The sequence below is a fragment of the Abramis brama genome (assembly GCF_963993115.1).
Source record: "Abramis brama genome assembly, chromosome: 10".
NCBI lineage: Eukaryota > Metazoa > Chordata > Actinopteri > Cypriniformes > Leuciscidae > Abramis > Abramis brama.
This window is the reverse complement of record NC_139972.1, coordinates 19,427,928-19,453,833: the sequence shown is the minus strand read 5'-3', so window position 1 is coordinate 19,453,833 and position 25,906 is coordinate 19,427,928. Positions and strand designations below refer to the sequence as shown.

Below are 25,906 nucleotides of genomic sequence, written 5' to 3'. Positions count from 1 at the left end.
CAGATCTCATGACCTGTAGGTGGCGCTGTTCTCGAATTTGGCACGGACCCACAGATCATGGTTCCGATGAAGTACCAATTTTCGTTTCGATTGATCAAACTTTGGCCGTGATACAACATCTGAACCAATTTTGGGTCAACCTTGTTAAGTTTGCGACACCATAACTTTTGAACAAAGATGAATAAAAAAAAATCTGTTCAGTCATTGCTGTGCGGCTCGGTCCAAAGATCACCTGAGCCAATTTTCGTAAGAATTGAACAAAATTTGAATGAGTAGCAGCAAAAAAACTGATAACTGTACTTTTCAAAATGACCACTACTGTAATGGGCAGAGTCTTAATGTAACCACCATGATGAGTGGAATTAGGTGTACCAAGTTTCATTATTCTAGATCAAAGGGTTCAAAAGTTATAACCATTTCAATGTTGAATTTTTGAACTGGTGGTGGCGCTATAGAGTTGGTCCTAGAGACTCCAAAATTTGTCCAATCACTATTCATGGCCATCTCTAGAATTGTGCCAAATTTCACAATTTTTCTACTTCCGGTTAATAGGGCTGCCATTGACTCCCATTCGGGAAGAAACAGAAGAAGAAGAAACAATAGGGGCTTTACGCCCTCTCAGGGCTTGGCCCCTAATAAAATAATGGTTTATATAATAATGGTGAGATCTGCTGTTGGCTCGCACTCAACTTACCTACTTCTCTGCTTTGACTGGAGCCAATGGAAAGCTCAAGCTGTGCTGTGTCCAGTAAGCTGCCTTTCCTATTGTTAGCTCATAGAAATTACTGGAAGCCTTCCTATTGTGCAATGAAGCAAGCAGCCAATGGAAAAGAAAAGCTTGTTGAATGTGAACCATAGACAGGGCTTTTCTGCTCTGTGAAATTTGGCTGCATACTTTGTATTTAAATGCTGAAATGTAAGGCTCCATTCAGATGTTTCTTCTTATCTTTCGGAAATATAAAAGAAGACACACTCAGAATCGGTTGCTCTAATAAAGATGATTGCAGGTTTTATCTTTCTACTAACATGATTTATTAAAATATAAAAGCTCTGGATAAAGAAAAAAATAAGGCTGCTGTGTGTAATTTCTTTGCACTAAAACAGCATTACAATTGGGTTGAGCAGAGAAATTTGTATGATTTATGCTTTCAACATTTTATTAGTGACAGTAATGATGGTTTCTGTTTTCCAAACAATAGAACCTTTTTGAAAAATACTATTGCTTATTGCAATAAATGTATTCTTAAACATTTTGTTATTTATTATTGAAAATTTTTTTGGAAGTTTATTTGGCACCATTAATGGCGCAGAAATTATACACTGCAGCTTTAAAATTGAAGAAAATGGTGTGTTGAACATGCCAGAATGTGATTTTTTTTAATCTGTTATTTAAAAAAAAGATGAATTATGAAATAAGCATATTGAAACATGTCTAAAACAATCACCATCATTTATTTACAATATATTAAACTGTAATGCAAAATTATTACTTATATCAAGTGGTCATTTATTCAATAAAGAAAATAAACATTAGCTATTTTGAAAGCTAAAATGAATCATACAGATATTTATATATTTTTATATTAATGTGTACAGCCAGCAAATGTTATGCATCTTGAAGCAACGTGATTTAATTCGCCAAAAGACATCATTTATTTTCCATATTAAAATCAATATTGACTGCATAGAAAAGAGGATAAAGTGGTTGACCTTTGCAGAGGGTCTATAAAACTAATACACATGTAAAATACACACGCTGTCTCCCTTTAAAAATCAAAGAGAAGCAATGAGATCCTTTCATTGTTATTATGCTGTTGTTTTATATTTTGGCAGCTTCGTTCAATCCATCAATGCTAGATCATAAATACTACAATGAAAGCAGAACAACAAAACAACAACAACGGAAGGCAACAACGGAGTTCGGAGGGGTGCGTGTCCATACAGGTTCAAGTGAGTCTCAAAAGCCATTAGGTAAGGCCAAAAATACTGATGAATCCAATGTGACGACATGCTGTAGGGAAGCTGGGATTTCACAGTATCGGTTCTGTCTCCATCTTGTGCTTCTGGTTGCATCACATCAGCACGAAAAGCAAGCTGTTTATCCAGTATCAGTGGAGTTGGATGAGAAATTACCACAATGCCCAATATACCCAAGAATATAGGCATTCCCTTGAGAAAGCCAGACATCTACGGTAACCAAAACAAAAAAGCCTGAGAACAACGACGACCACAACAAGAAAGAAAAAACGCTGAGCCATATAACACCTACTATGAGCAAGCACTTGGTCAATACAGTCAGAACAGAAAAAGAAATTATGGAGAGATGAGAGTCCAGACCCGAACACCCCGAACCGCTGCTCACTTCTCATATCATTGACCTGATCCAAAGTTTTTCCTCTACACATAAAAGATCAAAAAAGTAAAGACAGAGGAGAAATAGGCTCTAGTTTCATCAGCTGGCATGGCGTACTCTCTCACTTATTCGAGCAAAAAACATGAATTCTTCACCGTATGAAAGTGAAGAGGCAGAGAGAGAAAGATATAAGCAAGTTTGTTAAAAAAAAAAAATGTGTGTGTTCAGTTGGAGAGATGGAAAGAAAGTGGTCTTAAATCAGTCCCACCTCAACTCCCTCCTCTCTTCTGACTTAAAGTCAAGAACGAAAAACTATTTTGCTCATGAACCCAAAACAAAGCTTTTTTCTTTTCTTTTCTTTTTTGGCGATACAATATTTTCTGTGCATTTTTTTTCTCTTGGTTTTCTTTTCTTTTAAATCTAACAGAACAGTAAAAGCCAGGCATTTCTCGTTTACACAGTGCCATGTATCTTTGGCTCAGCCGTGACCATGCGAGAAGCTGTAGCATGTTGCCCCCAAGCAATATCCATTACTGAATCCTGACCGGGGCAAGAATGCAAGCACAGCGTTTGCTTATTTAGAAAGGAAGAGGAAGAATGTCAGAAGTAAAAGCACACAAACAGGAAAGAGTCAACAGTGCTGTGATTCATGTTGCTGTACAAACCCTTTAAAGCTCTAAACACAAAGCACATGTAAAATAATAATACTAATAACAAGTCAAAAGAAATGATGGGTATATCTTTGCCAGAGTGCGTCCCATCATGCTCCTCCTCACTGAAATCTTCTGTGAAACCAAGTTTATGGAAGACACTGATTTTAACTCAAAAGTCTTCCTTTCTGTGAAAGTGAGTGCATGCGGATGTGTGTGGGGGGGGCAGCTACGCGGTGGCCTCGCCATCGCTGTCATTCAGGTAGCTGCTGCGTTTGTAGCGGGAGCGGTAGGTGCTTCGGCCCGCGCTCCCTTCCTCTTTTTCTTCTTCCTCTTCCTCATCAGATCTGTCAAGGCAGAAGCGTCTGCGACAGGAGGGTGGGCTGGAGGGGGGAGATAAAGAAGCTTTGATTAGGATCTGCTGGTGGAAAGAGGGACTGAAGAGGATAATCTCTAAAGGAATGTTGGTCTATCAAACTTTAGAATGTGGGGTAACAATATTTAACAGGCCCTATAATTCAATATAATCTTTGGTGATGCGTTAGTGGTGCAATACACACAAATCACATCCAAATCACACCAGGTGTAGTGCCATGAAACATCACCATGTCGGATAATTGTTAGTGAAGTTGTACAAGCAAACGACAGTTTCATTAGGTAACTAAATTACCATTAGATAAATACTAAAGAAAAAATAATAATACTAAGAAGTGATTATGACAGTAATAATAAGTTACTGTTGGATGCATCAATATTAAAATATGGCTGATAACTGATACATAGTTGATGTTAAAATTCGATAATATATTGCCTAAATAGTTTAAAAATGAAAAACACTAAACTAAAATCAATCCTTATAAATGCTACAAGTTCATTTAGGCATCACAGCACTATAATATACACTATGAAAAATAGATACCCAATTTGAGATTTGCTAAAGAATACATTTAACAGTGTTAAATTAATTGATAATAAACGTTAGTGAGCTTTAGATTACAGCAAAGGTGATCTAAAAGTAAAAATGGGGAAAATGAGTATTACAATTAAATATCCAAATTATCCAATATTGACCAATAGCAGCACATTAAAATTATTATAATAATTTAAATCGGATGATAACCAATATAGTACCCATATATTATGAAGCCTAGTACTGACACAGGTGGGTGGGTACAGAAGTGTTTGCACAGTTAAGTCAGTACAGAGTTGAATACAAATAAAAGCATCAAACTGTCTATTAAAAATCTACTTCTATAAAAAACGATGGTTCATTTTAAAACAACTTGTAATATTCTTCATATCTACTCATAATCTTTTCAGTGAATTAACATATAAATGAACTGCCCTCTAATTATACAAGAGCAAGTAGAGAGATGTAGAGAAAGCATGAATACCTCACCCTCTTCAAAAAGTCAACGCTAACTTTTTGTGGCACTGAGTCTTATCTTCCCCATAATAATACAAACTTCAGGTTAATTACTGGCAAGCAGTCCTAATCAATTTTATGTTAAATTATGCCCAAGACCAGAGAAAGAATTTCAAACTGACTTTGGTTACACAGCTGTTATCTTGAGTTAATAAATCACAAAAATATTTCAGTGAATGATATAGAACAGTGGCTCTCAACCAGGGGGCCGGGACCCACTAGGGGGTCACGGCAAACTTCTAAGGGGGAGCCAAAAAGTCTTACAATTATTTAAATTGAGTTATTTTAACATTCTTCATGAAAATGGTTAAAAACAGAAGTACATATCAGCAAGATAGGAGGGCCTTCTAGTATAGTCTCAGACCAAGGGAGCCTTAGAGACCTAAAGGTTGAGAACCCCTGTTATAGCTACAAAAATGACTGAAAATGTGTGTGAGTAACAAAGTGAAAGAACACCGTGTAAAGATAAACTGAAAGTAATGTAATGGTAAAATGCAATGAAAGATATCAGACAGTACTGAGGTACTTGAGTATTAGTTTAACACCATGCTTGTAGCATTCCTTCACCCCACACCAAGTATCACCTACTGCCATCTTTAGTCACTGTCAGGCCTGTACAGGTACTTCATCATAAGATTGTCTACTTTCTTCTTCCTCTTCTTGTCTTCTTTCTTAGACCGTGGTGGAGCTTCTTCAGAGGGGCCTTCAGGCTCTAGCTCGCCCTCAGAGCCTGAGGCCTGCCTGCCAGGGGCTTTCTTGATACTGCTGGAGCTTCTGTAAGAAATAGTGGATGCTCCTGAACTGGAGTCTGACTCTGTGCTAGACTCAGACTCTGAGGATGAGGAGGAAGACGAAGACTCTTTCCTGGACTTCTTCTTGGATTTCTTGCCCTTCTTCTTGGAGCTCTTCTTCTTGCGGTTGTCGTCAGAGCTGTTGGAGCTGTCTGATTCAGAGCTGTGGCTTTTCTTCTTTTTCTTCTTGCTCTTGCCCTTTTTGCTGTGGCTGCTGCGTGTGCTGTGGCTGCTGCGTGTGCTGAGGCTGCTGCGTGTGCTGAGGCTGCTGCTGGAACGCATGAAGTCCACGGCTGAAGCAGAGCGGCGCAGGCTAGAGGAGCGGCCACTGTCTCTGCCAGTCCTAGAGCTGCTGACGCTCTTCTTGTCATCCTCCACCTCGCCAGGCTTATCTTTCTCCGCTTCAGAGTCTTCCAAGCTGGTGCGCTTGAACTTAATGGGTTTGAAGCTCAAAACTTCATTAATGGCAGCCTCCAGGTCAGGGTCAAGGTAGTTGCGGTGACTGACTGGCTTGACGTCTGAAACCTCAGGCGGGCTGGAGTCAGTGGTCCGGGCTTGCGGAGGCATGGAGAAGCTTCTGCCGGAGGTGGAGTGAGGGCTGTAAGCGCTGGAGCGAGCCTCGCTGAATGCTACGCTCCGGGCGTCATCGTCCACGTCAAATTCACTGAGGCGACAGCTACGAGACAGTGACATGCGGGAGTCGGAACGGCTCACGCTGCCTGGACTGCGGCGACTCAGGCTGGGGCTGACGGCTGAACTGTATTCACTCTGGCGATCGTCGAGACGAGGCATGCTCCGACGCCGGCTTACCGAACTCATGCGACTCACGCTGGAAATAGCATCGTCATCTAGATCCATCGCAGTACGACAGGAGGAAACTCGGCTCGGGGCTATAGACGACACAACGGACTCCTTATCAAAATCAGACCAGCGGCTGTCCATGCCCTTCCTTGCCCGACTGGCTGCCTCCGAGTAGGCCTGAGAGATGACAGAACCCCGATCGTCAAGATCATCTCCTCCCTTCCTCCAGGAGCTGACAGAGTAGGAGTCATCCTCAGCTTCTTGCTTGGCTTTGTTCTTGCGGAAAGAGGAGAGGTCCTGGGAATTGGATTGTTCTTTGAGAGTGTTGAGGAGCGAACTCTCGTCTCCCTTACCTCCTATGGAGTCCTTCATGTTGGTGCGTTTCCTGTAGCTGAGGGAACTCATGACAGATACAGGCCTGCTGGGTTCTAATTCTTTACCTTTGCCATTGTCTTTCCATTCTTTACCCTCTTCCCACTCTTTTCCCTCCTTTCCGTCAACATTTACAGCATATCTAGATGGAGGGGCAGACGGGGTGCGCACAGTGTAGAAAGACAAACAGATGGAGGGAGGAGAGGATAGAGATGGAAATATGAGAATGAGAAAAAACACTGATAAAAACTTAAAAGATGACTGACACCCAAAAAGAGAAATAACAGTAGAGGTATATTCCAAGCAGACAGGGCAGAATATAGATGAAAGTTTGATGTGACAGCAGGGAATACAAAGCACTTAACAAAGACTATAAAACGTCTGTGATTTAAAATCAATAGTTAATCCATAAGCTCAGGTATCTACATATAAATGTAGACATAAAGATCCTTTTAGGCGAAAATATTTCAGGTAATTGCACAAAAACTGGTGCTGATATGGACTATAATTCTCCATTTATACTATATAAATTTATACTAGGAAGAGTGCTTCTGACAGATAGGACTGAAATGATCAAAATGATTGAAACTATGACTCAAACGGTCTTAAGGTTTTAAAAGCACAAGAACCTCAAGAGCCAAACTTAAATCTTCTGGTAAAAAGAATAAACAGTAAAAATCTGTCCACTGGTGCAAAGACCCATTCATTTTCAGCAGAAAGGCGCAGGTAGGCATGCCAACTGGCCAGTGGGCATATCCATTAATCTGCCTGTGAAGCCGTTCCCTTTTATAGAAGCCTCTGTTATCAAACTGCTGACAATGGGGAGAATAAGCTAGACAATACCAACAGAAAATACCCTTGGCGCTAGCTAATTAGCTTTTCCAAATACCTTTTTCTTGCTTGCTGCATTGGGTTTTGTTAAACCATTCTGTGGGATAACCGAGGGAAATGAGGTTGCAGTACTGACCTTGAGCTCTTCAGACTACCATCATCTGACAGGTTCTTGGCAGAGCCCTTGTTTTTGGACAGCCATGACTTCACCCCGTCAACACGGTCCTCCACCTCAGAGTCGGTATCAGAGGCGCCCTCACTGTGCAAGAAGAAGAGAGGGGATATCAACAAAATGAACAAGCCAAACCTGTACATAAATATTGTTAGTAGGAGGAACACAGGGTTTTACGGTGGAGACACAATGTACATATGCATGCGCCTGATCTCTAGTAACCTGGAAAAAGCCTCTGTGTTAGTAAGTCAGACTTATAGTCCAACAACAATATCCTGCAGCAAGCTGGCTCTGTATAATGTGAGGCATCCAAAAGGGTGAGGTCAGTACAACTCCAAGCCAAAACAGAAGAAAGGAGAGCATTGAAAAGAGAAAACCATTCAGACTGTAGCTAAGCAGACAATAGCTCTGTTCCAAAACCTAGGTGGCTGCCTACACAGGCAGAATTTTGAGGGATCATCGACACACTTGCGATTTGAAGGCTTTCAAAAAAAGTAACTTAAAATGCCTAGTTTTATCCACCTCCTAAGGCAGCATTATATCGCAGAAGGCAATGCCACAATGCATTGTGACAAGCTCATAAATAGATTTCAACACTGAAAAGTACTTATAAAAATTTAAAACAATTAAACATTATTCGACTCATAATTCGTTTGCTATTCTTTTTATGCTAATTAGACTATCACTGTAAGCTTAGCAACACGCTAACACCAAATTCTATTAAAATCAACCGTGAGATGAATATATTGGTTAAAGTTGTCAATATAAAGCACATCAAATCAGTAATTTTTGAAATTGTACAATGGTTACAATACTGCCTGTGCCAGAACTAAACTCTTTCAGTTATCTTTTATTATAAAAAATACTTTGATTTATAGCTGAATAAAAACGGAATTGGGAATTATAGGTAGTGCAAAGCTTGTGAAAGATCCTCCTGAACTAAATGAAATGCTTCAGGCTAATGTAGCCTTCGACTACCATGTTAAAGGACTGCAATGAAGGAATGGGCCATTTTGGGACTGTAATTAACTTGGCTCACCATGCTAGCAATACCATGCATCTCTGGATACAAATGGGTTTGGTAGGAAAGTGTTGAGCTGTCAATAAGAACGAGTAAACACAGTCCGAACATCCCTGGGAGCACATGCATTAACACCTCACACAGAAAGCAGCGCTGTGAATCCCAGTCCTGTTTGCTCATTTCTCTGGACCAGATAAAACCATTGAATTTATGTTTGGCTGGATTTGCAAGTCAATGCTTCCCTGCCTCTTTAGATTAGTCTTATCCTTCACTTATCGCAAAGCACACTGCACTGAATAACTATGAATTGCCCTTCAAGGACCTAGAGAGCTAAAACACCCCAAATATGCACAAGAAAAACCTTTAGAGAAGACTTTGTGATGGCAGATTGCGAACTATGCCTTTTTCACAATTTTGTTTCAAATTAGATTTTAATAATCATTATTATTGTCCTCTAGCACTGCAGGAGTCAAATATCTCCCAAAGAAATTATACAACATACAGTAGCTCATTATCCCAGGCATAGAGAGAAGATCAAAACTGAAGCAGCAGCTGCTTTTCTCTGACATTAGAGTTCCGGTCTGCTTAGCTCTCCGTTTGTGGTATTATGCATATGAGAATATTATATATGCATGGACCCATGAGATAGCATAGATGTCACTAAACACTAACTGTACACTCACAATCAGGGTGCTGCAGAGGGTCAAAATCAGAAGATCTGATACACTATAGCGAATACACTCGGGACAAATGAATTTGTTGTTATATGAGTAGCGCTCTGACGATATGGGTAGGCAACTTACGAGTGTCAGAGTGTGTATTTCTTCAAGAGCCCTTTTGGCTATTGTGTAAGCCCTAGTGCCCTGGAGGTAAACTGAGGTGAGAACGTTGTGTGAATAAACCTTGAGCTCTGCTAGCCGGCCCATCGCTAAACAGTAGGAAAGCAGGGTCTTTGTAATGAAGCGCTAATGCAAAATGTCACACACAATTTATGTCCTTGACCATATACCATTAGTTAAGCTGCACCAAAGCCCAAGGGAACAAACAAACAACACAGTGAGAGAGGAGAGACATTAATTGTCTGTGACAACATGCCTCCATTGGCTGTACATCTCTGTTACAGGCTATTACATTTATCATTAGCACCTACAGAACACTCTCAACCCCTCTGTTTTCCTCCCTAGTCTCTGTCTCTCTACGCTGTTTTCTCTCTCTATATTATCCCGACTCGCTCTCCTTGACCCTTAAATGGGCAAATTTGGATGTTTATATAGTGCAACTGTTTCTTGGCTACATCTCTGACTATTTCTTTACTCATTTAAAAAAAACTCTAGAAATATCTATAATATTTAGGTTAAAAATAAAAGAAAAAAGGAATAGTTCTTAAAAAAAAAGTGGTTATTTTCCCTCATCTCTTCCAAACCCATATGAGTTTCTTTTGTGAAATACACATTTTTCATGGCCACAGTTTGCAGTGCAATGGCTGTTAAGCTCCAAAATAACAAAAATCGACTGAGAGCTCTACTTGAATATTCATTAACAAACAATGTAAAAAAAAAATCAATTTATGCCAAATTCCTTTTTGCACACAAGTCTGACCTCTATCTACACCAGGGTTATTATCGTTATCTAAAACTAATCTTTAAAATTCTATTATTATTATTAAAACTATTAAAACATTTTTGTTAATTTAAATACAGCTGAAATAAAATAAATATAAGATGAAAAACTTTAACTAAATGAAAATGTCAAATGATACAATAGTAAATTAACCTAAAATAAAATAATATTTCAAATAATTCATGATGTATTGTAAACAAAGTTTTAAAATGATGTCACTGAATAAAATATACAAGTAATGCTCATGAGAGGGAATGTGCAACAACTCTCCTAATTATAGCTCATTTCAAAATATCTGCTCTACTCATTTGTCATTCGTTATGCCCTGTCTATTCTCTCATTTGCTCTGGGAAAATCAGAATAATAGGTTCTCTACTAAGGTTTGTATTTAGCTAACAATCCTCTTACAGCCAGTCTCATTTACAATAATGCAACATGAATTCCCCAATAGAATGATCCGACCAGAAGTGTCAACATCCCTGAGTGAACCCAAACAAACATTTCTGGAACGGCATATCCATCTAAACCTGATAAGTAACGCACAGACTGTCCATTAGCTTTTAATACTTTCTCACATGATGTAATAAGTGGTGCTTAGAGCTTAAGGGTTTTTAGAGCGGACCAAGGACTGTTGACAGGGGAATGAAATGGCTTGACGCCAATGGCTGGTACATTGTTGTAGGCCGTTGCCAGGTGAGTTTTTGTAGGACATTTGTGGGTTATTCATTATTTAGCCCTCATGGCTGAAAGATTGATGAGGAACACGCCTTTCTTTCCTGCCTTAAGAGGCTGCTAAGTCCCAAGAACAGAAGTGTGAATTATTCAAAAGAGTGAGAAAAAGGCAGGTAAAGGAAGGCTGAGAAGGGGGGAGGGCAGAGCAACCCCCTCACAGATGTTTGTACAAGGCCCTGCAGTATCCAACAAGTCTGCATGTAGCACCTTCTGGCTCTCGAGTTAGACATCCAGGGGATGGCCCATGGTCTGGACCCTGTGGACATGTAACTACACCTGACCTCCACTCAGAATGGTTCTTATCCAAAGTATCCAAAGGTTCAGTTTTACAAAGCAGGGGGTTCAGGGTGGGGGAAATGGCCTCTGCAGAGGGTAAATAATTGGGAACCATACTTGGCTTGGAAAAAGCATGCAGTTTGTAGTATGCATACATTATGAGACATCGTGCAAAAAAAGGAGAAAACCAAATGTGTGATGTTAGTTGTCATGCCCGGAAGTGTGATGCAGTATCAACATGATGCTGCCAGTCTTTTCTTGAGTCGAAATCGAAATTTACAGTACAGAATATTCCCTATTCTGTATTACATTTCTCAAAAATGACTGCATGTATACTGCATCATCTTCCTATGAGGGCAAAGGAGAATCAGAATATGTTAACTTAAGTTCAAACTTTAACTCCTTACAGCTTGTTCTTTCGTTTCTGATACTTAGTCACCATGTCTTGTAAACTGGAGGTAGGAGGGGAATGAAAAACAAACACATAAAAAACAAGAAGCAGAAATAAGTGAGTTTCAAATGGAAACTTAATAAACATGAAAAGAAAAATGGCTGTAAAAAAAGAAAATAAAAACAAGTCGTCATGGTCTTAAAAACACAGCTTGTAATTGAATATTTATCATGTCTGGTGTAAATGTTTTCTAGCGCTACATATTGCTCAAGATGTTTACCCAGAATGCTGACCTTTTTCTAACTTCTGCTCTGCGTAGTCCATTATGTAAGTGTAAGCACGGCACTATTTACTGTTATTAGGATGACTGGAGTTCTTCCACGCATATAAGCGAGGAAATAAACTCAGCTCTGCGCAGTAAGGTGCGGGTCACTAAGAGAAGCGGAATGAGGGTGAACGGAGATGAATTCCTCTGACAGATGAGACCAACTACATAAAAAAGGAGCTGCAAATTATGTGCGGCAGTTTTCAAGGCATAAATATTTAAGAGAGTGTGAATAAGAGATGACTGAGACTGGCTCACTGATTGCCGTCTCCAAAAGCTCAGTGTACAGCGCATTCATCCAGATAGTGTCTTCTCTCTCTGTCTATCTCTTTTTTACCCACTTATGCACATAGAGAAGCTCTCCTGAGGTCTGAATTAAATAAAGAGTCCTCAGAGCAGCAAGTGTTACCTGTTGATGAGATCCTCATTGTCGTCACTCTCCATCTCATCCTCGATAGCAGCCTGGAGGTCTCCGATCCTCTTGAAGGCCAGCTTGAGGTCCGCCTGGAGACTCTGGTTGGCTGCTTCCAAACTCTCAATATCCATTTCCTAAAGAGACAGGGTTAAATTTACAGCCTAACTAATGAGGTACTCATTCCTGTCTTTTTCTACATTTAGATTACCTTTGCTACCGTCATCTAATGCTCGCTTAATGTTAATGTTAAAAACATCATTCATTTAACACTGATAAATCTAACCTTCAGTAAATCTCAAATTAATATCCATATTTCATACTGTACATTATAATGTTGAAATGCCTAAATTCACTTGTTTTTTGAAGACAAAATAGTATAGAAATTTAATATGGACGATATATCGGTTGTTGGGGACAAAATTAAAATGATAAGCAGTTAGTCTGTATTAGACAGAATTTCAATATTACTGCATCCTTAGTATTTAGTGATATATTATTGACTACTTCTAAAGAAGATTCAACTTTAAAAAAAAAAGAGACCAAATTTATCAGAATGCAATGCTTTCTTCATAGGTTCCCTTATGTTATATGTCTAAATTGATTTTAATCAACCAACCAACCATTGTGGCCGTGGGGAATTTTTATTTTTATTTTGATCCATGAGGTCAGGCACTAATGTCAGTAGTCCTATTCATCCCAATGAGCTTTAGGTCTCTTTCACCTGACTTATGAACCTTATGTCATGTTGGAAGAGAAAATAGCCCTAATAAAACTGCTGTCAAAATGCTACACACCATTTTTGAGAATGTCATTGTTTTCTGTAGTATTAAAATCTGTCTGGAATTAAGAGGTTTAATCAAACCAGTTAACTAGAAGGAAGCTATATGTCCACATATAGTCGCATTTCTGCTTTCATCATATGCTTAAATGAATAGCTCACCCAAAAATATAAATTCTGTTATAATTTACTCGCTCACGTTGTTCCAAACCTGTATGACTTGCTTTCTTCTATGTATTTTTTTATTTTTGCCATATAGTGGAAGTTAATAGAGTGCAATATTGTTTTGTTCCCAACGTTCTTCAAAATACGTTATTTTATGTTCCACAGAAGAAAGGAAGTCAAACCGGTTTGGAATGACATGAAGGTGAGTAAATGATGACATAACTTTGATGATGCACTATCCCTTTAAGACACTTCAGAATGAGAACATCAGTGAAGCAGAACAGAAGATCAGGCCCTCACCAGCTCGTGTTTCTTGCGGCTGGCTTCCGATTCTTTCTTGGCCAGCTCGGCCATCTCCTCCTTGATGTCTCGAATCTGCCTGAGGAGACGCTTGTTCTGCTCCTTCTCCCGGTTCTCGCTGGCACTGCGTTGGTCTCGTTCCTCAGTCAACTTCTCGAGATTCTCTTTCAGCCTCGCTACAAGACTCTGAAGAAGATGCCATCATTTATTTACCACATATATGCAGCAATAACATGCACTATCACTTAAGTGTTTCTAAACCCACTGTGGTTGTTTACCAAATCTAGCAAGTCTAGCGCTGATATATGCAAGATTGTCAAGCTATGCATATGGTGTGAAACTCCAAATAACTTCCATAGCAACTTATCTGTGATTTTTCACACCAAAGGTGGGCTGCAGACTGGCATGGAAACACAGAAATGACTACATATTAGGAAAACAGAGATTCTTTACAGCAATGGATGGGCATGGTTTAAACAAGCTGCCCCTAGAGACAACATTGCCCAAGCCTGCGCTGAGTTATATGTCCAACAAATCAGTAATAATAGCGCTTTTCAAAGCGCTTCTGTTGACAGATTTTGTTGTGGGCACAGTAGACATTTGTAATTTGTGCAGAGTGCCAATTGTAATTCTGCAGGTGAGCAGGAGCACCCAACATAGATGAACGGTGAAGAGGACTGGCTGCTGGAAAATGTCACTTAAGGAGCAAAAAATCCATCAAATCAAAACAAAACACTGAAATAATGTGCATTAGAGAAAACACATTTTAATTACGCTAGCTGTGTACAATGCAAAAACAGATGACCTGCTGCCTCCAGCAACAAAATATATCAGACATGAAATGAAATGTAGATTTCCTCTCTAAAAGGGGGACTGACACTGTCGATTTGAAAAAAACAGAGGGGACAGAAATAATCCACATTCAGTTTGTAGTAGGGGTGGAATGGTACACAGAAGTCACGGTTCGGTACATACCTCGGTTCAGACATCACGGTTCGGTACGAGTTCGGTACAATGGAGGGAAAAGCAAAACAAAAATGTAGAAGGCAATTTTTTTTTATTGTGCATGTCTGTAGGCTGTACCACCAAAGGAAAATAAATGTCTTAAGCCTTGTATTTTTTAAATAAGTTTTATTAATAAAGTAAAGGCATAGAACCAGTTTATTTGTAGTGCATTGACAATAGTTTTATATAATTAGTTTATTAATTAAATTAATAAAAAGACAAAAAGACCTTGAGATATGTTTGGTAATTGTACCTGAATGAATTTAAAATTAATTTGCTATATTTCAGATCAATATATTTGTTTTCCTTAAAATTTTAATTAACACTAACTTTATTCTCATCTGAATTATAAATAATTTATTTCTGTATAAAATAATACTACTATTAAAAACAAATTAGATTTTCTTTTAATCAATGTAGAATGTGTAACTTACTCACTGTGTTGGGTGACAGTTGTAGGTTACAGTTTGACAAGAGTTTACAATTTGACAAAAGCACAATGTTGTGTTTTATTGCGAGTGTACACAAATATAAGTAAACACTTTGCAGTTTGAATGATGTCCTATGAACAAAATGACGGAGTATGTTTTTATGTTTCCACTGTTCGATCGCGCCCGCGCCTCTCTCAACACACACACACACACACACACACACACACACGCATGCACACACGCACGCACACACACACACAACATATTCCAGCATTGCAAACTTGACATTGCAGCCTGTCCATTATAGCCTGTCTATGATTATAGCCACGGAGCTTCAAAGCTAAGGCGGGGCTACAGATTAGGTGTCCCTAAAGAACCCGCGTATCTAACAGTAGTTCCGCATTACATTAATTAATTTGCACGCGAGTTTTATTTATTTTTATACCGTGTATTCTCCGTGTGTATTCATGCACCGAACCGTGACGCCCGTACCGTTTCGGTTCAATACGAATACATGTACCGTTCCACCCCTAGTTTGTAGTGCTTTTTTTTTTAGAGAATTGTAAAAGAGTTGCAGATTGTAGGGTGTGTAGATTAAATTTATCCTTATCCAACACTTCAATGCCTGCGCACTGACCTTTTGACACTTCCAGCACCCAGCCTACTCAGCCCACATAAGCACATGCATCCTGCAAACTTACCTCCAAGCGTTTGACCTGTGTCTTCTCGAACTCCAGCTTGGTCTCTAGCTCACGGATCTTGGCCTCCTGCCGGCTGACCAGAGACTTATCCACCATGGACTGCTCTTGGAACTCTAGCTGACTCTGCAGGGCCGTGAGCTGCCAAACACACACATACAGAGTGAGAATTCATACATACACTGAGAAAAACAAAAGCAATCTGTATTTTACTGAAATCCTAACTTGAACAGCTGAATATAAATATTATCTGCTGATAAAAGCCCCTCACCTCTATGGGGTGTCTTTAACAAGGCCTACCTGGTTTATCAACCTTTCAAATAGCTCTGCCGGTTTACATTAAGTGATAAGTCAAACCCAGTTCAGACCAGTATAGAGGTTCTGATACTTAATTACACATGGTGATAGTGTTTGAATAATGGATTTGAGACCTGTCTTTGAATTTCTCTTCAAAGAAATAATCCTATCATTAAAGACTAAAATGCTGAGAGGGGGCGGAGTTTGATCCTATCATTAAAGACTCAAATGCTCAGAGGGGAGGAGTCTATTTCTATCATGAGGTGCAGAGTCTGATCCTATCATTAAAGAGTCAGACCTTGATCTCATACAAGAGTAAACAGTTGAAAGGGTGGAGCCTGATCTTGAGCTCATGAAAGAATAAACTATTCAAAGAGGAAGAGTCTAAAATATTATCTCCATATTGTAACTTTGCAGTGCAAATATTTGACCTTAAGCACCTCAGCTCACCTTAGCAGAAATAAAACAAAACAGGAGCTGATATCTACTTCACTCCACTTGCAAATAACAGTAACTTTGTGAATATGCATTTCCATATGGATGCCAAAGTGAATTCACCTTCTCCTGGACGTCCTGTTTCTCCTTCATGGCCTCCTCAAGCTGGGCCTGCAGGTCACTGATCTGGGCCAGGTTCTGTGAGGACTGTACAAGAACACACCACAGAGGGGTCAGAGTCTTCTACACACACCATAGGATACATAATCTGAACCTACAATTCCTTTATTTTCTTATCTTATAATTATCTAAACATAATTTCTATGCTATATACAGTACATGATCCGCAAGTATGCACATTTTCTGTTTGTATGAAATATTCATATGATTGTCTACTGCAAAATTCACCACAACTCATCTATTTCATGGTTTAAAAAAATGGACACCCAGTATTTCAAATAATCAGCAAAATAGTGTATTATCCCTCATTTACCTGGTGCATACGGTCTTATTTACCATTTAGAAAAAAACAGCAAGCAGTGCACAGTGAAAGGGGGAAATATGCATGATGGTATGTTATTTTGGTGATATATCTTACAGCACACTGCAAACCATTTAGCTGCTGACAGACAAGCAATCTTACGGTCTGTTAATGACATCTCACAAAAAAATGGCAGCAATAAATAGCATGTTAACAGAAGCATGAGTGAAATGGAGCCTAAAATAGAATCTGAATGCCTCAAGTATGAATGTGACTGCATTTTAAAACCTAATATACCCATAAATGAACCATAGAGTTGAAGTAAACCAAAGGGAACAGGCTGTTCCATTGAAGAGGATCTGTTTACTTAGAATCAGTGGAGACACATCACTCATCTCTACATTGCTGCCATAGCAGCATGCTGTGTTTAAAACACTCTTAATGACAATCAACCCACACACTCAAATAAATGACAATCGCTCCAGCGACACTTTCCCACTGGCACAAACGACCAATCAAAGGCAGAAATACAGAGTGGTCCATCTGCACACACTAAATGACGCTGTAGGTTTGATTTGCATGATGGAAGTATGTTGCTGAGAAACAGCAATGAATCATACTGGAAAATGTCAGATATGTTGGAATGATGTAGCATGCAATACGCTCAGTGTCAAAAAAATAAATCATTGAAAAGGACAACACAACTGTGAACAAAAATGCTTTTTAGGCTTGTTTCACGCTGCTCCGGCAATGCAATAGCACTGTGATTGCAGTGAATGCTGTAACCCGTTAAATATATTCAACACAATAAGTACGCACTGCTTTTATTTTGCAGTGTGAAATAATCCCTAAATGTATAATAGTGTGTATATATACTGCACGGCCAAAAAAAAAAAAAAGGTTGCTGTTTGGATTTAAATAGGCAAATGCTAAAGAGTCTATGATTGGATCATTATTACAGTCATTATTATGTTTGTAGCAATATATGTTTGGCAACAGTTCTTCTAACCGTAATTGATGGGAGTGTGTAGCTTATTTCTTAAACAACCATGCAGGGATGACAATGTCAAGATTCATTAGGCTTATATTGTGAAAGAATGGTTGGGAGGGAGCATGAAGAATCATTTTCACACATGAATTGAGACCTTAAATTCTGGAATATAAATATATATTCTGAAAAAAATATATACACTGAACAAAATTATAAACGCAACACTTTTGTTTTTACCCCCATTTTTCATGAGCTGAACTCAAAGATCTAAGACTTTTTCTATGTACACAAAAGGCCTATTTCTCTCAAATATTGTTCACAAATCTGTCTAAATCTGTGTTAGTGAGCACTTCTCCTTTGCCGAGATAATCCATCCACCTCACATGTGTGGTGATTAGACAGCATGATTTTGCACAGGTGTGCCTTAGGCTGGCCACAATAAAAAGGCCACTCTGTTAAAAATAAAAATACTGTTATTTAAAATATATATATTCTTAAAATACTATTTAAAAAAAAATCTACCCAATTGTGTCATTTAAAAAAAAAAAAAACATTCATATTGAACTTCCATGATACAAATTACAACACATCTACATGTACAGACACATCTACTCTGTGTGTGATGAGAGAAAAGCTCTGTACAGCTCTCTGACAGACAGAGACAGAGTGCTGGAGAGAGTTACCTGGGCAACGGCAGCTTTGTGTTTCTTCATGAGTTCATTCATGTCCTCCTGGTCCTCCTCCATGCGAGACTGCAGGTCATTCTTCTCCCTCTGCAAACGACTCAGCTGTTCCTCAAGCTGCACGTGAAACAAACAATAGAATAAGACAAAAAAAACTGACTGCAAATTAAAATGAAAAAAAAAAAAAAAAAAGTCGAGAAGTACAAAAAGAAAACTCTGATAGAAATGCTTGACATGTTGGCAAGTTCACAACCCACATAATACAACGCACTTCTGGGGATATTCAGGTTAAAAAATGTAAAGTGTCTTTGGTTTATGCATCAGGGACTAATTGGTTCATGCACAATAAGACCAAGGAAATACACACAAATTAACAAAATTTTGGAATAATCATTTAGGTTAATGGACTCTTTTCACAGACTGTGATGACGTGCTTCCACGGTTATCAGTATCGTAAATATTGTAAAGTTTTTCATATCTTTAATTTAATATTTAAAAAAACAAATGTATACACATTTATAACGCTATACTTTGTGTTTTATTTTCTTTGGCAGTTATGATGCATTTAAAAACAAAAATTAACGCTGCTGCAAGGGTGTTTCTAATACAATGGGTGAGGGAGTAACGGCAAAACGGACATCTTTCTCTCTTCTGACTGCTGTAATCAATATCTCGCTATTTCTTCCGTTTCTTTGGAAGTCGTCGAAACGCTATCATAGATTTTTTCTTTTGCTATTGGAGCAAATGGAAATACAAAATCAATTTTTGCTGTTGTCTCCAGTTCACCGCTATAGAAGTATACCCAACTACGATGACTTCTACTTTCTGACCCCGAAAAAGTAAAAAGGATCCATTTTAGCTATTTTTATTGATACAGTCAGTCAGACTCAAACCTGTGGCCCCATGCATGAGCACCACATCTAAACATGTCAGGAACATGTGAGGCTAACCACTCCGACTTCAGCTCTCGCTTTTAGTTTGAAACTGAAAGCCAGTCATCTGATTCCTTAAAGAAATCATTTTCCTGTCACCTTGTCACTAAACAGTAGCTGCTTGCATTGTATAAATCCTTGAGAACACAGCACCATCTCCCAATTAGAGACAAACACTTCACTGCCTGCTCTGTCAAACAGTATCAGAGGTCTAATTCTATTCAATAATAATTACCTCAACAATACAGGCAAGCTAATCTCCGAGGAGTATCTTTCAAATGTTTTAGTAAAAGCAAAAAATGTAGACATCACACATTACTAATTGACTAGTGAGCATAAAAGCAGGAAATTAAATGATTTAGTAAAAAACATCCTCATGTAGGCAGCTTGCGTTTTCTTTCACACACTCTTTAACAAACCAGTGCAAATAAATTAATATTAAAGGGGTTATATTCTACAATTTGCACTTGTTCCCATGACATGCATCAAAAACAATAATTTTTTAGCCTCTCTGCCCCAACACCGGCTTCTATATGTAAATGACTTCTTTTATGATTGTTTAATACTGTATCTCTGAATCTGAAAATTACCTTAGCTGTATGTACACTACCATTTTTAAGATTTAAGATTTATTTTAAGCAAGTAATTTTATTCAGCGAGGACACATTCAATTGACCAAAAGTTTATGTTTATATTATAAGTTATAATATTATAATATAATATATACAGTATAATATTATTACTTTTACTGTATTTTTGATCAAATAAATGCAGCCTCAGTGATTATAAGAAACCTTTCAAAAACAACAACAAAAAATCGTTCTGATCCCAAACTTTGGAACGGTAGTGTAAATTGTGGTCATATGATAATATGCTTGTGCTTATGACATTAATATTACGATAATTTCTCAATAATCCATTTTTCAAGTTTTCATAAATGATATATACATGGACTGGCTTTTGCAGATGTGTACAAATTAATGAAAATCCTATTTTCCATTATACGTTAACACATGACACTGATAAAAGACATTTCCTTTCTTCTGTACAGATCCATTCCACACCTTTAAATGCTGTCTGACAAGTGTATTGTATCAAACCTGTGTGTCACCTTCAAATCCTCTAGTGGAAATCCATGATCTCCCAGGGGGGAGGGAGGGAGGGTGGGGGTGTCAGACAGACCTGAAGCTAATCAGACAGTGATCATGACCAGACCATTTATCACGCTCTTGCTAATCAATGACAATATTCAGAAGAGAGACAGTTTTAGAAATAGCTACAAAAACACCCGACTGCACCAAAACAATGCTTCAGCATGGCAACGGCTTTATAGAAAATTAAAATGTTCACTGCACCCTTCTGTCAGAGTGTCTCTTGCTCCAGAGAGCAGAGCAAATATGACAGGCGGCGATGACAAAAAAAAGAAAACAATATGGAGACAGCGTCAGGGGAACAGCATCTGCAGAATTTGGCTGCATCCGTCTCTCCTGATATCGCTTCATAATACGCTACAGTGAGGACACAATTACACAATTTTCTTCATGCTTAAATAATACTGAATCAATGTCAGAATTATTAAAGAGTAATGTATTTCACGGCGATACATCCTGTTCGAATTATAGCCGGGATCGGAAACGTGCCATTATGGGCGGAAATCATTTCCCCCTGGTAAATAATTGAAACGACATCCTGGCTGCCACCTTATTGTGGAGGAAGACAGGTGGTGTCTGTGTCTATGCATGCCTCTGACTCTGATGTAAAAGAAGTAAAAAAAAAAAAAATCAAGAGTTATTCTTTTACCAAATACAGACAGACTTACCGTCTGCTTGGATTTGGATATGTCGTCCATTTGTACATGGAGGTCCTCGATCTCTACTTCCATTGACTTTCGGGCCTTGACCGCAGCAGCACATGTGAACTCTGATTCCTCGAGCTGTAAAGAGCACACATGCAAACACACATAAATGAAATGTATGTTTCCTACTGGACCTCATGTATGATGTGTTATCTACCGAGCCCAGGGGAGCTGAGAAACAGACCTGGTTCTTGAGCTGAGCGATCTCTCTCTTGCTGGGAGCGTTGTTCTTCAGGTGATCCAGCATGATCTGGGCATCAGCCAGCAAGGCCTTTGTGCGCTTCAGGTCCTTCCTCAGACGCTTCTCTGTCTCCACATCTCTGTGGCTCACCTGAAAACACCAAAAATAGTTTATATTATCTTTATATGTTGTTCACACTGAAATCTTAGGAATGATGGTTTTAGCAACTGTTACTATTATGAGGAAACACAAAAAAATACATTTTATTTTCATGACAGAACATAACCTTCACCAAAATAATATTTTTTGTTCATATTTGAAATGTAATGTTTTATTTTTCATATAGCTTTTTTTTTTTTTGAGTGATTTTGAAAATCTTTAAACTTAGTTTAAGACAAACCAAAGTCAATCAATAGCCTTTAGTTTATGTCATGAACATTATTTTCTATCATTATTTGCTGCTTGCATCTGTTAGTCTGTTGCATTTGGTATTAGAAGAAGGGACATTTTCACTACAGTAGACATTTGATTTGATTTTTTTTTTAGATTGGATGTACCCAAAAAGAGTGCAAAAAAAGTAATTAGCATTTTTGGTCCATGATTTACAGAAACATTTTTTGAAAGAAGTCTTTTATGCTCACCAAGGCTGTATTTAATTGACCAAAAACTCAGTAAAACAGTAATTTTTGAAAATATTATTGAAATTTAAAATAACTATTTTCTATTTTAAAATCATTACTCCAGTCTTCAGTGCCACATGATCCTTCAGTAATCATTCTGATATGCTGATTTAGTGCTCAAGAAACATTTATTATTGTTATCGATGTTGAAAACAGTTGTGCTGAATTTTGTGGAAACAAAAAAAACGTGATACAGTTCTGAATAGGATTCTTTCTATTCAGATGAATGGAACATTCAAAAGCTACAAAACCATAAAATTTGGGGTCTTTCACAACATTTTGACAAAAGGGTCTGCCTAATATCTAACAATAAAACAAAAAAGTACAGAACAATCTGCATCACATACTGTATGTGATATGCAATATTGTACACATTTAATATATTTTTTTAATTATTAATACACATTTTAATTTGATTATTAATAAAAAAAAAATTAAAAAGGCATTTCATACCGCATATATTAAATCATATTTCAAACCTTGACTAGTTCTATAGCAAGTTTTATGAGTGCAGTACCTGCTCCTGGGCGCTCATCAGCTTGGTTTCCATGTCTCTCCTCTCCCGTAAGACCTTCTGCTTGTCTTCATACTCCTCCTCTAGCTGCACCTCCATTTGCTTGAGCTGTTCACACAAACAAAACACTGTAACAGAACATCATGGAAGGCATTTGTGAAGTAGGTTTACCCTGAAGAGTCAATCCAATTATATACTGTCATTCCAGACATATAAACACATTCCCTCAATCAAGGGACTCGGTCGTGAGAAAGAAGGGTAATTATAGGATGCACTGTACAGGCAGCTTGATTGGTTAAGTGGAGAGGAGGGAAAGGTGAAATATACGTGAGGAAAAAAAAAAGGCCCATGAATTATACATCAAAACTCAATGAGTTCAGCTTATCTGCACCTTCGCGGCAAAGACACTCTACAAATGGGAAGTCGCTATCTGCAACAAGAGCTGCGCGCTGAACAACACTGAATGAAAATTCTTATTCAACACATGGCCGAATATGTCTTGTTTATTTATGTTGTACAGGAAGCAAAGCGAGCTCTGCATAAGAACTGAACATCAGCAATTAAAATGTTAGAAATTGAACACTTGAACTTCTGAAACCAATTGTAAAGTATTCAGAGCGTGTTGTTAATGGTGTTAGCTGGTGACTTGTACTTAAAGTGAAAAGTTGACTGAATGTGCATGGGAGCTACAGAGCTACACAATTCTTCATAATTGTCATAAAAACTTAATTTTTTTGTGTTGTTGACATCATAAAATTCATAAATTCTTAATATTTCTTAATTTTAACACCATAAAAAGATATCAACATAATTTTGTAGTGATCTAAACATAAAAAATGTTTTGTCAAGATTTTGACTCAAAAGTTAAAATTTCAAATTAAAATTTGTTAATATATTAATGCATTATTTTATGGTGTACGGTGTATATTATTTTCCTATAGACTAATATTTACTGTACTATAAGATTAAGATGAATGAATACATATATTACCTAACACTAATATTAATTTGAATATTATTATTATTATTATGAATAACAATATTTTGTAAATATTAGTTCAAGAGCTAATACCCTCACTGTGCATTTTTTGTAGAGCTGCTTTGTAAATAAAAGAAAATTAATAATAATAATCTTTACAACCAGCTCTACAAAAGAATTGCACATTAAGGATATTAGCTAATTAGAATTATTCAGCATTTGCATAATAACATAGAACAAGAAAGAAAGAAAGAAAGAAAGCTTTTATTTGGTTGGTGGATGTATCGTACCTTCTTGCTGCAGGACTGTCTGATCTCCTCCACCTCGTCATCTTTGCTCTCAATCTCTTTCGAATGCGTCTGCCTCAGTCTCTCCATCTCCATCTCCAGACGGAGCTTGGCCTGCAGGTCACAACATCAACATCTCATTGAATACAAACACAGCTGAGCATACGAAATGTGCATACAGATGCATATGCAAAATAACTCTGCCGCACAGGCCAATAAAACTCTTCTTAATTATTATTATAATGTATGCAAACTGTAAGTATTGACAGTTTCTTCATAACGACGCATCAGCTGAATCTACATAAATTAGCATATTACGCATGACAGGTGGAAATTGTGTGCATGGAGAATATCCATCATTCCAAGACATAATACATTAAACATCAGTCAGCTCAATCCAAAGTATATATCCTTTTTCTCATGAAATGATTACCTGCTCCAGCATCTGAATGGTTCCAGCCTGCTCATCAAGCTCTTCTTCTTGATCTTTGACCTTTGCCTCAAGGTCACGAAGCTGCTTTTTAACCTTGGCCAATGACGCCTCATCCTTTGAATCCTGTGAGTTCTGATCTTGAAGCTCCACCTCCAACTGCTCCAGCTTCAGATTGACAGCACATATCTCCAGATCCTTATCCTGAGAGAGCAGAGGAAAAACTCATTTAGAACAACATAGTCTGGACTCGGCACACACAGACACGTGTACGTCACAGCCAGGAAAAGTCTGTGAGTGAGAGACAACAATGGAGGACGATATAAGAGGTTGCTGACCTCCAGTTGTTGTCTAAGACTGAACACTTCCCCGGTCAGCATGTCTTTCTCTCTGCTCAGCTTCTCCCGCAGACTCTTTTCTCTCTGCACCTCCTCCTGAGCCTGAGACTGCTCCGAGTCAAACCTGCAGACATTGCATGCATAAAAAACACACGGTCAACAAGCTTAATCTCAGGAAAGAGGAAACAAAGGTTCAAAGTCATTTTCCAGAGGCTTTGCACTCTCTGTTCCTACAGTATGTGGTGGAACCAGCTGCAATCTTCCACCAAATCTGCTGAGACCATTGTAACTGATTCCACAAGCACTTAAACTAGACTACAACCATAACGGCACTTCCTATGATACTAAATATATACAATAAATTAATAAAAATTGATTCAGCTCGAGTAAAAAATAAATAAATAAATTGTAACCAATTTAGCTTATACTTCAAACGTGGCCATGTGTACAGTACATGTGCAAATACTGTTGGCTCTTATCATAAAGTGCTTGATTGTTTGTGATGGTCCTCATACTTAATTCACTTTGTATAAAAATGTAAATGTAAAAAACTACAAAGTTTTTACTGTGATCAGATGAAAACAACCATGATATTTGCCATTGCCACTTTGACATTATTGCACCAGCCAATTATGTGACAAAAGTAAAAGGGGTTTTTCACCCAAAACATCATTTAATCACCCTTATGTTGTTCCAAACTGGTATGACATTCATTCTTTTGTGAAAGACAAAAGAAGATATTAATTTGAAGCGTGTTGGTAACCAAACTGTTTTGGTTATACAATTAACTTCCACTCATATTTCACCAAAGAAAGACAGTCATATGGTTTAAGAATGACATGAGGGTGAGTATAAATGACAGCAGAATTTTTAGTTTTGGGTGAAATAACACTTTCACCAGACAGTTACAAATTCTTCAAAAAACAATGTCAATTGATCATTTGTTTTAAGGTTGTTATTTATCAAAGAAATAAATACCCCACTGCATACTCTTTTAAGGAAAACAAGACACTGCCGAGGCTGGCAAAACCTTATAAAACAACAATGTTTTCATTGTTGTTTTCAATGTTTTCAACAATGTTTTCATGTTTTCAGTGAACATGGATGGGATTTTTTCTAATTTCAACCTTATTAAAAGTGAATTAAACCGCAATCAAAATAATCTGCATATCATGATTACATATGATTTTATTACATTGGTGTTACTAATTGAAAAATCCCATATTAGTTAACCATTAGTCAAATTATGTACGATGCAATAACTAAAGGC

At 37.9% G+C, this 25,906-nt stretch overlaps 1 protein-coding gene across 19 annotated transcripts in view; it reads right to left on the bottom strand.

Moving 5' to 3' along the window:
• Window positions 1-1,433: 1,433 nt before the first annotated feature.
• myo18ab (myosin XVIIIA b) overlaps window positions 1,434-25,906 on the bottom strand; it is a 112,198-nt gene continuing 87,725 nt past the window's right edge. For 13 of the 19 annotated variants that reach the window (XM_084127104.1, XM_084127106.1, XM_084127107.1 and 10 more), the window contains 15 exons: window positions 24,637-24,760; window positions 24,302-24,502; window positions 23,872-23,982; window positions 22,606-22,710; window positions 21,412-21,558; window positions 21,192-21,305; window positions 18,441-18,557; window positions 16,409-16,492; window positions 15,557-15,694; window positions 13,420-13,605; window positions 12,171-12,310; window positions 11,453-11,497; window positions 7,361-7,483; window positions 5,014-6,535; window positions 1,434-3,386 (listed from right to left, as the gene is read on the bottom strand). In XM_084127104.1, the coding sequence (XP_083983230.1) occupies window positions 5,026-6,535; window positions 7,361-7,483; window positions 11,453-11,497; window positions 12,171-12,310; window positions 13,420-13,605; window positions 15,557-15,694; window positions 16,409-16,492; window positions 18,441-18,557; window positions 21,192-21,305; window positions 21,412-21,558; window positions 22,606-22,710; window positions 23,872-23,982; window positions 24,302-24,502; window positions 24,637-24,760 (3,145 nt within the window). In that variant the 3' untranslated portion in view covers window positions 1,434-3,386; window positions 5,014-5,025. The remainder of the gene's footprint in view (window positions 3,387-5,013; window positions 6,536-7,360; window positions 7,484-11,452; window positions 11,498-12,170; window positions 12,311-13,419; window positions 13,606-15,556; window positions 15,695-16,408; window positions 16,493-18,440; window positions 18,558-21,191; window positions 21,306-21,411; window positions 21,559-22,605; window positions 22,711-23,871; window positions 23,983-24,301; window positions 24,503-24,636; window positions 24,761-25,906) is intronic. The other 6 variants (XM_084127111.1, XM_084127112.1, XM_084127108.1 and 3 more) reach the window with 3 other exon arrangements.